The sequence below is a fragment of the Capsella rubella genome, unplaced genomic scaffold, assembly GCF_000375325.1.
Source record: "Capsella rubella cultivar Monte Gargano unplaced genomic scaffold, Caprub1_0 scaffold_3, whole genome shotgun sequence".
Classification (NCBI taxonomy): domain Eukaryota; kingdom Viridiplantae; phylum Streptophyta; class Magnoliopsida; order Brassicales; family Brassicaceae; genus Capsella; species Capsella rubella.
This window is the reverse complement of record NW_006238921.1, coordinates 12,459,113-12,471,342: the sequence shown is the minus strand read 5'-3', so window position 1 is coordinate 12,471,342 and position 12,230 is coordinate 12,459,113. Positions and strand designations below refer to the sequence as shown.

The 12,230-nt window shown below is 36.3% G+C and overlaps 2 protein-coding genes across 3 annotated transcripts; both read left to right on the top strand.

Moving 5' to 3' along the window:
- Window positions 1-4,143: 4,143 nt before the first annotated feature.
- Window positions 4,144-8,864, top strand: LOC17891753 (ribonuclease 3-like protein 3). 2 transcript variants are annotated; one of them, XM_006296814.2, is made up of 7 exons: window positions 4,144-4,512; window positions 4,975-5,127; window positions 5,196-6,304; window positions 6,642-7,386; window positions 7,473-7,625; window positions 7,712-8,076; window positions 8,231-8,864. In XM_006296814.2, exons 1-7 carry the CDS (start codon window positions 4,183-4,185, stop codon window positions 8,652-8,654), a joined length of 3,279 nt encoding a protein of 1,092 aa, XP_006296876.1. In that variant the 5' UTR covers window positions 4,144-4,182; the 3' UTR covers window positions 8,655-8,864. The 2 variants fall into 2 exon arrangements, with proteins under 2 accessions (XP_006296876.1, XP_023642626.1); XM_023786858.1 differs by lacking the exon at window positions 4,144-4,512 and having other exon boundaries at window positions 4,995-5,127; window positions 5,204-6,304.
- Window positions 8,865-9,555: 691 nt separating this feature from the next.
- Window positions 9,556-10,750, top strand: LOC111831731 (keratin, type II cytoskeletal 2 epidermal). Its single transcript, XM_023786983.1, has 3 exons — window positions 9,556-9,706; window positions 9,935-10,342; window positions 10,464-10,750. The coding sequence occupies exons 1-3, from the start codon at window positions 9,556-9,558 to the stop codon at window positions 10,715-10,717; spliced, it is 813 nt and encodes a 270-aa protein (XP_023642751.1). The 3' UTR covers window positions 10,718-10,750.
- The last annotated feature ends 1,480 nt before the right edge of the window (window positions 10,751-12,230 follow it).

Sequence of the window (12,230 nt, the reverse complement as noted above, 5' to 3'; positions counted from 1 at the left end):
GAGTCTCTACAGCTTCGGCAAAGCTAGCTTCTCTCATCGTTGACTGTCTCTTTGAGCTTCAACCTCAATCGCTTCATCAAGAGAAGCAACAAGAGAAACGTGACTGTTTCTCTTAATTTTGTTAACTTTTGGGCATTAAGAAAACTTCAGGCCCACTAAAATTTCATTAATGAGGGAAAAGGCCCATCTTGGTCCAATATAAGAAAAGAGTTTGTCGTGCCAATCTTCTCTTCTCTTCACCGTCGGCCACCGTAACACGATTTCACGGCCAACAGTCTGATGTTATCCGGTGACGTTATGGTCACCACACCTTCGCAATTCACTCTCACCGCGTCTCTTCCACGATAGTGAAAAAAACTCGAAGCTTCGCCTTCTCCGGCTCGTTCTACACATAGCTTCGTCGTCAACTCTTTCACGACTATGTCTGAATCTCGAGCCACTCCGTCGGAATCTCAGCCTTTACCGGTGAGATACTCCCGACGTCCTTGTCTTCAATCTCAAAACACCACTAGAGCTCGTGACAAACTTCCTCTGCCTAAATCCGAGATTTCTACAGATTTCAACAGAAATCTCTATATTCCTCCATCTACTTCTCTCAACGCTTCAAGCAGATCTAGGTCTTCTAGATGGACAAGACACACCGTCTTCTTTGAGAAGTCATCTCCAAAACCCATCGTTACACTAGAGCTGCGTTTTTCCAGAAGCCATTGTTGATTGCTTCTAAAGGTGAGACCTTCTAGACAAAACTTGCATCTTCCTTATAAAGCTTGAGTCTTTCAGCACTAACCTGTGCTCTGATACCACTTTGTTAGGTTTTAAGAACCATCAAAGCCTCAAGCTTTCTCTGACTTGTCAAGAAACCAAGATCTTTTAACAGAGCAAAACATATAACTGAGAAGAAGAAGATAGAAACAGAGCAAAAGGAAAGAGAAGAGGAGCACACAAAGAAGTTTGTTTACCCAGTTCACTTCCACAAAGGGATAGCTACGTCTGGGCCGAGACTCTCCTCGGAATCCACTAGAACAAGCAAGTTACAAAATACAAGAGAGAATCCCTCTGAGAAAGAGACTCACACTTGAGCTCTCTTCTCTGTATCTCCTCTGTTTTTCACTCTCAAGAGAAACACCAAAGCTTACACCTTTAATGCCTATCTCTCATACTTGCTTACATCTCTCACATTGTGGCTTTCTCACACACTCCTCTTCTGGCCGCTTGGCTGCGACACACTTTATGTGCCTTAGGTTAGTGCTTATAAAGAGACACTCCTTAGACCTAATGTTTCTGCTGGATCCACAAATGGACAAACGATCCTTCTTGGATAGCAACTGCAAAGACACCTTGTGGTCCCAAAAGCCATATCCAACCAGAGTTAATTTACTTTAACTCTAGTTACCATCTTGTTTGCCTTTGTGTAGCACTTGTGTAGTTGATAAACCTTGTTCATCAAGTTCTCATCCTCACAGTTAGCTTGGTTTGTGTTTGGGCATGTTTGTGTTCATTTCGTTTTGGTTCGATTTGGTTCAGTTTTATTTGGTTAAAAAAAAAAAATTAAGTAATCAACAAATTGTAAACTCAATAATAATTCAAGTAAACCAATAAATAAAAATCTTAAAAAATATTTTAAATCAAGTGCCTAACAATAGTAGAAAATAAAAATGAAATTCTGAAAGAATGTTGGATTACATATTTAGTTGTTTACAATAGTATCGATATCAATAATATTATTAATTAATTAACACATTGGGTTTTTGGTTTGGTTCAGTTTTAAACCGAACTGAACCGAACTATTTGGGTTGAGAAGAAACACAACCAAATGGTTTGAGTGTAAGATTGGGTTTGGTTTGGATTGGTTGAAGTTCGGTTTAAATGCCCACCCTTTCAAAAACTATGGAAGCCTGAGAACGAAGCCAAATAATTTAAAGTCAGATTTGGAGAAAGAACACTAAAAATTGTCATGAAACAATCTGAAACTAACACGAAATGGTTTTCTTGGTATGTTTTTTTTTTTTATTGGTATGTTTAACTAAGTAACTAATTGATCTTCATTGGTTTTAAGTACTATAGACATTAGACAAACGACGCAAGGCTAAAACTAAACAACTTCTAGTTATGCCGTAGTCTTATCTTCAAATTATGATGGTAATGTCTAGTCCTACGAGTTCGAGTATCGGTACATAACATGTATATCTATTCTGTTCTGAGTATTTCGGTGGAGAAGTTTAGGATCTATTCAGTTTTTTTAGATTGGGACATTCTCTAAAATACCAATATTTTTTTTTTAGGGCAAAAATACCAAAAGACTAAAATTAAACTTTAAATTTTAATCTAAATTCTAAACATTAAAGCCTATCCCCTAAATACTATACCCTAAATTGCAAAATAATCAACCCAAACCAAAGATTTAAAATTTCATACCATTGAACAATAATTTGATATTAGTGGTATTTTTGGAAAAAAACCAAAATGATGGTATTTTGAGGAATTCCTCTATCTGAAATAGTGATTGTTATTTTAAGGGATTATTATCTATCGTGCCAGTTTGACTAACAAAAAAATTGGAACTGCCATTTTAGTGTAAGTCTTCTGGAGAGTGCCACATCTAGTGAAAAAGCATGGAGCAAATGGACGAAACTACCCCCGCCTAATTGAGTGGTTTTGGCACAGCTTTTTCTGACATGTAAAGAGCATTAAATGTCAAAGGAGAATGCAAATATCTAGTGTATATTAGTTTAAATTAATGGCTTATTATAAAATAAAGCAAAAGCTAAAATCTAAATCTAAGATGGATTAATCGAGAATTCGAATATGCAGAAATGGACCGGACATATGTGTTGTCCATCATTTTCGCTAGATCTAGTGGACATTATATAGTCTATTGAATCTGGTCCATCGAAAATAATACATATTTTAGTCTATTGAATTTGGTCCATCGAAAAAATATTATAGAAGAAAACTTATCGATTAAGATTTGGGAAGTGTGATGGGAAGTGTTGTGGACGATGGACATTTTCATTAATTTGACGAAGTTCGATAGACATTTTTTTGACATGGCTTTGAGTCCAAGGATGAGTTTAGTAGAGAATCTGATACTGAGGACAAACATACATAAAGGACAAATTAGTATAAAGGATATAACTATTAATGGACATCATGATGGATGGATCTTGTCCATCAAATGTTTACTCTTAGGCTAGGGAAAGGGATCGATTATGAGGTAGATGGTGGCTGAATTATTTGTCTAACAAAAAAATTGAAAAATGTCAACTTTTTATCCATCAGACAAATCTTGTTCTTTTCACAAGAGAGAGAAAAAGATGTGAAAGTGGGAAGTTGTGTACTAATAGCTGGAGAAGGGCAAAACAGTCTTCTTCATAGGCCATGTGGCAACAGGGAGAAGTCCAATTAAAATGTGGCACTCCACACAACTTTGGTCACTGTTCATGACAACCCATATAATTTTCTCTTATTTTAAAATGATTAAATTTTCTAAATTATGCCTAATTTAAATATATTGGTTAATTTAAATATTTTAGTTACATTAGTCTAAAAGTATTTGATATATATCCAATCAATATTATTTTTTTGATATATTTATGGATTTATAATTGAAATTTTTGGTTATTGAGTAATATCAAGTATAAATATAATTGATATTTTAAAAATACAGCTAAGTGTTGAGTATTTCGGGTATCCCTTCGGTTCTTGGTTCTGGTGTTTTTAGGTTCTGAAATTTACTATCCAATCGGTTATTACGTTTGTTTTGGTCCGGTTTTTCTTTTTTTTCCGTTCGGTTTCGGTTTGATACTTTAGGTTCAGTTATATTGCCTAGGACTAATAATGTCTCATAAAAGCTACAAATGTAGAATTTTGTAGGAGTAATACTAATGTGATAATTATTGTTAAAATTTTATTATTACTTGATTAAATTGCATCATTAAACCCAAATATGAGGATTTACAGAATTTAGCTAAGACTATAATTATAATCCGATTTGGTTTTGGTTTTGGTTTTGGTTCAATAATGTTATGTTTGAGTTTGATTTAATTTAAACCAAAACCAAACCGGATAATACAAATGACTATGGTTGGTTTGTAATGAAACCAAAAAACACCGAACACGCTGTGTGTGTTACTGACCTAATAATCTTCCGATCATCGACGCCGCCTTAAGCTTTGGCCGGAGATGGAACCTGTAGAAACCGTGGAGAAGATTTTGAACTACAGTTTTAAAGACAAGAATCTTCTCAAGGAAGCTATAACACTAACATCATGTAGTAATATGGAATCACCTGCTTTATTCGAACGGCTTGAGTTCCTCGGCGATTCAGTCGTTGGGCTTGCCTTCACTAATTACACCATCCTCACTTATCCTGATGTCAAAATCTCACCTAAGGAGCTTCACAAGATACGATCTGCGAGTGCGAGTAATGAGACCTTCGCTCGTGTTGCCGTTAAGCACAAACTCCACCAATGTCTTGTCTTTGAGGATTATGATCCTAAGACAGAGGCACAGGTATTTCAAAAAATATCAATCACTTACATTTGAAGCTGTTTGGTTTTGGTGTCATTTGAAATTTGTTATCAGTAGTGGTGGCTCTGTTTTTGTTGGATGTTAAATGGTTTGAGAACATGTTCTTACCAAGAAGTTGTTTGGTTTTGGTGTCATTTGAATTCAATTAGTAGTGGTGGCTTTGTTTTTGTTTGATGTTGAATGATTTGAGAAGATGTTCTTACCAAGAAGCTGTTTGGTTTTGGTGTCATTTGAATTTTTTATCAGTAGTGGTGGCTTTGTTTTTGTTTGATGTTGAATGATTTGAGAAGAGCTTCTTACCAAGAAGCTGTTTGGTTTTGGTGTCATTTGAATTTTTTATCAGTAGTGGTGGCTTTGTTTTTGTTTGATGTTGAATGTATTAAGAACATGTTCTTACCAAGAAGCTGTTTGGTTTTGGTTGGTTTTGGTGTGATGGTCTTAAAGATTGAAGAGTTCGTAGAAGTGGTGAGTAAAGAAGATGAACCACTTCCGTATGGTGGAGCGGTGAGAGCTCCGAAGATTCTCGCTGATCTTATAGAGTCAATAGCTGGAGCTATATTCATTGATGTGGATTTTGATATGCAAAGATTTTGGGAGGTATGTGTTCTTGTCTTTGTTCTATGTTATACGACTCTTGAATACAAAATGAAGAAACTTTTTTGTAGATCTTCAGGGGACTTGTGGAGCCAATATATACACTGGATTGTTTAGGGGAGCCACCTCAAGAAAGATTATTTCTTAGACTTTCTCATTTGGTTGATAAAATCGGCAAACCAATCAAGTTTGTGTCTTCAACGGATCAGGAGAATCGAAATGTTTGTGAGGTCTATGTTGGTAATAAATTTGTGAGTAGTGGGATTGCTAATAGTATAGAGAGTGCAAAGCAGAGCGCTGCTAAAATTGCATTATATAATCTGTCAGCTTGGCCCATTAAAAAGACTGTTGATGAGAAGAGTCTGAAAGTTGAAATCGAAGATGCGAGAAAGAAGTTGTTTGAGATTTGTTCCACTGAAAAGCTTCGGTTACAGAGTGGATCGTCCTCTTTGCTTACCACCTCTGAAAACCCTGTGATACCAGATGAAACAGTTATGGATGAGGATAGTCTAAATGTTGAACTTGAAGATGTGAAACGGAAGTTGTTTGAGATTTGCGCCATGGAAAAGAAGACGGAATCATCTTCTTTGCAAACTGCCTCTGAGAAGCCTTTAACCTATGAAGTTAGACCAACAAAAATGGATGTTGATGAGGTTAGTCCACATGTTGAACATGAAGATGTGAAAGGGGAGTCGTTTAAGGTTTGCTCTGCTGAAAAGCTTCGATCACAGACCAAATCATCGTCGTTGCCCACTACCTCCAAGCACCTTTTAACCGATGAAAAGACACAAGAAAAAGTTGTTTTTGATGAAGATAGTCCTCATGTTGAGTCGTTTAAGGTTTGTTCTGCTGAAAAGCTTCCATCACAGACCAAATCATCTTCTTTGCCCACTGCCTCCAAGAATCTTTTAACCGATGAAAAGACACAAGAGCAAATTGTTATTGATGAAGTTAGTCCTAATGTTGAACCTGAAGTTGCGAAAGGGAAGTTGTCTGAGATTTTCTCTACTAAACAGCTCCAGATACAAATTGGATCATCTTCTTCGTCCACTACCTTTACGAACCCTTTAACCTATGAAATGACAATAAAACGGGCTGTTGATGAGGATATACCTAAAGGTATGAGCTTGAAGTTGTCTAAGATTTGCGCCGACAATAAGTGGCCCAAGCCGATCTTCAGGTATATCTTGTCCCTACATTTATCTTTACTTTATCAAGGATTTTTCTTGTCTAAGTACTAATTACTGTTTAACAAGGATCATGAACCAAAGCCAAATTAATATCTATGAGTAGTCTAGGCTCTTATAATCTTAAAGAAGGAGAACATGTTTGCTAATCTATGGTTAAACTCTTACAATTTAGGGTAGACAAGTCACACTTGTATGCTCTAAGAAACTGTACTCGTAATATCAATGTGAGTTTGGCTGTGCTTTTGAAAAACTTTTGTGTGCCTCAGTAAGCATATTCGTGCCATATTAACTTAAAACATGTTTGTTACTGTGTTTGTCTCTTTTAAGTTTTAAGGATCAACCAGGGCGGAAAAATAAGCGTAGATTTGTTTGTTCAACTAAGATTGAGATCCCAACTGTAGAAAGTACCTTTCACATGAAGGGAGATAGAGGATTCAAGAAAAAGCAAGCAGAAAACTCCGCAGCCTACTACATGATAAGAGCCTTGGAATCTTGTCGTGTCATAAGTAATCTGCAAATATATGAAAGTAAAGATGCAGAGGAAGCAGTGGCTTCTCCTGTCATAAGTAATCTGCAAATGTATGAAAGTAAAGATGCAGTGGAAGCTGTGGCTTCTCCTGTCATACTTAATCCGCAAATCTATGAAAGTGAAGATGCAGTGCAAGCTGTGGTTTCTCCTGTCATATGTAGTCCGCAAATGTATGAAAGTAAAGATGCAGTGGAAGCTGTGGCTTCTCCTGTCATACGTAAACTGCAAATGTGTGAAAGTAAAGATGCAGTGGAAGCTATGGAGAAGATCTTAAATTACAGTTTCACGAACAAGAATCTTCTGAGAGAAGCGCTACAGTATAAAAGTTCTAATTCACTTTTACGTCAGCGGCTTATCTTCGCTGGCGAGCCTGCTCTTTCTCTCGTCTTCACAAAACACATGTACATCACGTACCCTAAGCTTGAACCTAATGAGTTGGAACATTTGCGAACGGCAAATATATCTCTTGATAGACTCTCTCGTCTTGTCGTCAAACAAGGCATCTACCGATTCCTTATAGGCAATGTTCCCGAGCAACGAGAGGTAATCATTTCATTTCTTTGAATTTTCACTGGATAGAGAACATATCTTCTTATGATATACTCAATATTTTTGGTGTCATCTCTTAGAAAATAATCAAGTTCATAGAGTTGATGGGCAAAGAAGATGATCCAGATCCATATAAATTGGTGAAATCCCCAAGATTACTCGTTGACATTGTATATTCTATAGCTGGAGCTGTTTATATTGATGTGAATCTTGATGTTAAAAGATTCTGGGAGGTGTGTTGCGTTCTCACTCAGATTTTGTTTTTGAAATCCTATGTTATATGAATCTCAATTTAAAAAAAAATAAATGAAATTTGCAGATATTAAGGGTTCTTTTCGAGCCAATACCTACACTTGATGATATGCGGCAGCAGCAACCTGATATTATGCTTACGCTATTTTGTTTCGGATATAAGCACGGCAAGCGAGTCGAGTTCAGGTATCGTAAAACTGGCAACCGATCCACGATTGGCGAGGTATATCTTGATGATAAATTTATAGCATGTGGGTACCCTAATAAGTGTTCAAATATCGCAAAGATGAGCGCTGCTAAGGCGGCGTTAAAGACGTTGTCAGAAACTATGCCTGTTGAAATGGTAATGAATGATTACATTGAATATGAAGACGCAAAAGAGAAGTTGATCGGGATTTGCAAAGACAGAAAGTGGCCAAACCCGGTTTTCAGGTATATATTGAGACATGTCATTTTATGTCTTGTCTAGTGATCTTACAATCTAAGGGTAGAGAGAACAATATAATTGTCTTTACTGTGTGTGCCTCAACGCGCTATATTAACTTTAAAAACCATTTTGTTTGTTACTTTGTTCAAATCTTTTCAGTTTTCAGAGCTTTTCCAAGGGATATGTTTATACAGTTGAGGTTGAGACATCAACCGAAGAAGGTACCTTACGCGTCAACGGTTTCTTAAGAAAACGTAAGAAGGTAGCTGAAAACAACGCAGCCTCCCACATGATAAGAACTCTGAAATCTTCTCCGTTGAGTCGTATCGTAAAGCAACTTCAACTCCAGCAACTTACAGATGAGAAGAAGGATCGGAAGGTGCAGAGGAGTTTAGAAAAGAAGACGCGGCAAAGTTTAGATTCGGAAGCGAATCTTCATTCGAAAAAGAGGAAGCTGGAAAGTTTAGATGAGAATGGGAATCTGCAAAGTTTAGATGAGAATGAGAATCCGCAACCGCAGAATAGTTTAGATGAGAGCAAGAACCCGCAACTGCATCCTAAGAAGAAGAGGAAAATGCAATGAAAGATTAGTTAAGTTTTTTTGGTATCTCTCTTTTGCACAGTTTACAACTTTACACAACGCTTATTTTGTACCTTTTTAATCTTTATGGTGCAAAATGAGTTTTAGTCTTTAGAATCAAAGAAATAGTTCTCCAGCCACACTTTTTTCATCTGTCGAAGACACATTGTATTCGATCTCTTTTCTTTTTATCAGCCATTTTGGTTTTTATTACTGCAACTGGCCTGCGACTATGACCATACTAGGAGCTGCCGACCCGACCCGGTTTTTTCGGGCTTTGGTTCAATCCGATATGGAATTCGGTTTAATTCGGAGAGATTGAGATTTATGTTTTGTAACCGATTTGACCCACAACTGATTACTTTTTTTTATATAGTTTGATATTAAAAAAAGAAAAAACCAAAAGTTATGCCAATCTATACTGAAATGAAACCGGTTTAACTAGAGTTTAATTTATCTTAACCTATTTCGGATTTTAACCTGGAAAAATCCAAGACTAAACCGGAGAAACCCAAAACAAAATCCGACTCGAAATCCGACCTAACCCAACACAATTTTTTGTTTGTTTAAGTTTTTGAAAACCCAAAAATCCGACTACCCGAAAACTTGGTCCAAAAAACAGAACTATTTGGGATATATTTTGGGATATTTATATAGGTTCCTATTCAGTTTGTAGAATTATAAGAAATAATAATCTATCCTAGTTTTATATATTTATCTGAAAAAATATAGTTCTTATAATTATCAAAACAATTAAGATATATAAATTTGAAAACCGTTGTTAATTAAATATTCTGTTCATAGATCAAGTAGGAATATACTTCTTAAGTTATATCCTTCTCTATAAATACGTTTCTCACAACCTATACACAACAAATACTAAAACAAAGCACGTAAGAAAAAGATGGCTCTCTCTGGTTCACAAAAGAAGCTGCTTATACTGGTCGTGGCCATTGCATGTCTCTCCTCATCTGGCGCAGAGGCGTGGAGTTGGAGTTGGAGTAACGGGTCGGGTTGGGGCTGGGGATCTGATGGGTCAAGTAGCTCTAGCTCAGGTCCTGGTTGGAGTTGGGGCTCGTTCCCTGGTTGGGGATGGGGATCCGGCTCAGACAACTCAGGATCCGGCTCAGACAACTCAGGATCCGGCTCAGACAACTCAGGATCCGGCTCAGACAACTCAAGCTCAGGTTCAGGTTCAGGTTCAAACTCTGATGGCTCTGGTTGGGGTTGGGGCTGGTTCCCTGGTTGGGGATCCGGCTCAGATAACTCAGGCTCAGGTTCAGGTTCTGGTTCGAACTCTGATGGCTCTGGTTGGGGATCCGGCTCAGACAACTCAGGCTCAAGTTCAGGTTCAGGTTCAGGTTCAAACTCTGATGGCTCTGGTTGGGGTTGGGGTTGGGGCTGGGGATCTGATAGGTCAAGTGGCTCTGGCTCGGGTTCAGGTTCAGGTTCAGGTACCAACCCTGACGGTTCAAGTTGGAGTTGGAACTGGAGTCCTAAGTCAGGTTGGAGTTGGAGTTGGGATTCAGACAACAACAACTCAAACAGTTCCGGTTCGGGTTCGGGTTCGGATGTGGACAATGAAGGACCAAGAAAGATCGTAGTTGGAGGATCAGACGGATGGACAAAAGGGTTAGATTACAAACAGTGGGCTTCCGATAATGCTCCTTTCTACATCAATGATGTTCTTGGTACGTAACTTCACTTTGGTAACGTTATAGTATTGAATAACTCTAATTTAATGAAATTTTTAAGTATAATTGTTTTATAACCTAAGTAATTTGGTGATTTTTTCTTCTAATATTTGGACAGTTTTCAAGTATAGCAAATCTGCCAAGCGTAGGAATAATGTGTACTTGTTCCAAGATCCATGGAGTTACATGAATTGCGATATCGAAAACGCGAAAAAGATTGGTTCAACGTCGAAGAAAGGATCGCAAGAAAGTTTCAACTTCACACTTACGAAGATACAGCCTTACTTCTTTGCCTCCGGGGAGCATGATGGAGATTATTGCTGTAACCATAACATGAAGTTCACTGTCTTCCCAGTTCCTCACACTTCCTAAGTAACATGAAGTGGACAACACTTACATATGATTTAGGGTTTTTTGATTAGTTTTTTTTTTCTGTTGCTTTAAGGGATTCAATTATTTTGTTTGGGATAAGAGATTGATTGAGATTTTATTTTTACTTCATTATACAGTAGAGATAAATTTTCCATTATAGAGTTAGATTTAATTTTTAATTTTTGATAATAATGCTTATGAAAGTTTGAATTTAAGAAAGAGACAAAAATCCGAATAATACCCCATATATATTTTCTCGAAGATTAATATGGAAATTTTTTCTTATTGAAAGAAAGTTCCTGATTTGAATAAATTTGGTCATTTAAAATGTTGGTGAATTCGAACATGTGATCTAATTGCCGTTAATGGGCATTACAGAATTTGTAACCGCTGTTAATGTGATCTAACCGCCGTCAATATATTAAATGAAATATTTTGTTTCAACAAAAAAATAACGTATTAACCGTCCAATAACAAAAAGGGTAATTTTCCGTAATTTTTCTCAGTTAAGAAAGCAAAATACATGTACATTATTATACTAAAATAAAAGGGTTTATATCTTAAGTGGACATATTTTAGGTATATTTCTTTAGCTTTTGAATAATATTTGGCTATCCAACAATTTTTTTGTTGTGGGTTAGGTCCAAAGCATCACCAAAATATCCCGATTATACACGCTGATTTTAGGGGAAAATGATTCAAAATGAACTCAATTTATTTTCAGGCAGCTTTTTTATACCCAACCTATGATACCATGCATTTACGTACTTAAATCAACTAAAGTTTTAATTTTTCAACCTGAATTTTATGAAGTTAGCTGATTTTAACATCTCCTGAAATATTATTAAATAAACGTTTAACAGTGATGAGTACTCAAACGACATGGAGACTATGAAGGAACATCTGGGGTGACAAAAACGACATTTTTCCAATCTTCGAGTTTGTTAAGTCACACATAGCAAAATAACGTCGTTTAGAATTGGAAAAAAATGAAAACTAGGATTCTTTGCTTAGTGAAAGAGTCGAGTTTCCATTTGTAAAACGACATCAAAAATTAGGGTTCTTTTGCTATGTGTATTAAACAAAATGGGATCTAAGATTGGTAAAACCACGTCGTTTTGCTTACCCCAGATGCTTCGTCATAGCCACCGTGTCGCTCTCATCATCGCTGTCAAACGGTTAATTAACATTGTTCTAATAAATATTGAAATCATCTAATTTTGTAAAAATTAGGTTAAAATTTTTATTTTAAGTTGGTTTAGCTTGGTAAATGTATAGTATTATAGGTTGGGTATGAAAAAACTGTCTGAAAACAGTTTGAGTTGATTTTGGTTTACACAATGGTTTATCAACATTGAACACTGATATCTCTGTCTCTCCAAGATGTATCCTCCCTCTTACACAGTTATGTGAAATATAAAACCAAAACTATGATGATTAAAAAAGAAAAAGAGAAACGTTTAATATATATATATATATATATATATATATATATATATATATATTTATTTTT

Coding starts and splice junctions, on each gene's coding strand:
- LOC17891753 (XM_006296814.2), top strand. CDS start 4,183: ATGGAACCTGTAGAAACCGTGGAGAAGATTTTGAACTACAGTTTTAAA. Junction 4,513..4,974: donor ATCCTAAGACAGAGGCACAG/GTATTTCAAAAA, acceptor ATGGTCTTAAAG/ATTGAAGAGTTCGTAGAAGT. Junction 8,077..8,230: donor TGGCCAAACCCGGTTTTCAG/GTATATATTGAG, acceptor AAATCTTTTCAG/TTTTCAGAGCTTTTCCAAGG.
- LOC111831731 (XM_023786983.1), top strand. CDS start 9,556: ATGGCTCTCTCTGGTTCACAAAAGAAGCTGCTTATACTGGTCGTGGCC. Junction 9,707..9,934: donor GTCAAGTAGCTCTAGCTCAG/GTCCTGGTTGGA, acceptor GCTCAGGTTCAG/GTTCTGGTTCGAACTCTGAT. Junction 10,343..10,463: donor CTACATCAATGATGTTCTTG/GTACGTAACTTC, acceptor ATATTTGGACAG/TTTTCAAGTATAGCAAATCT.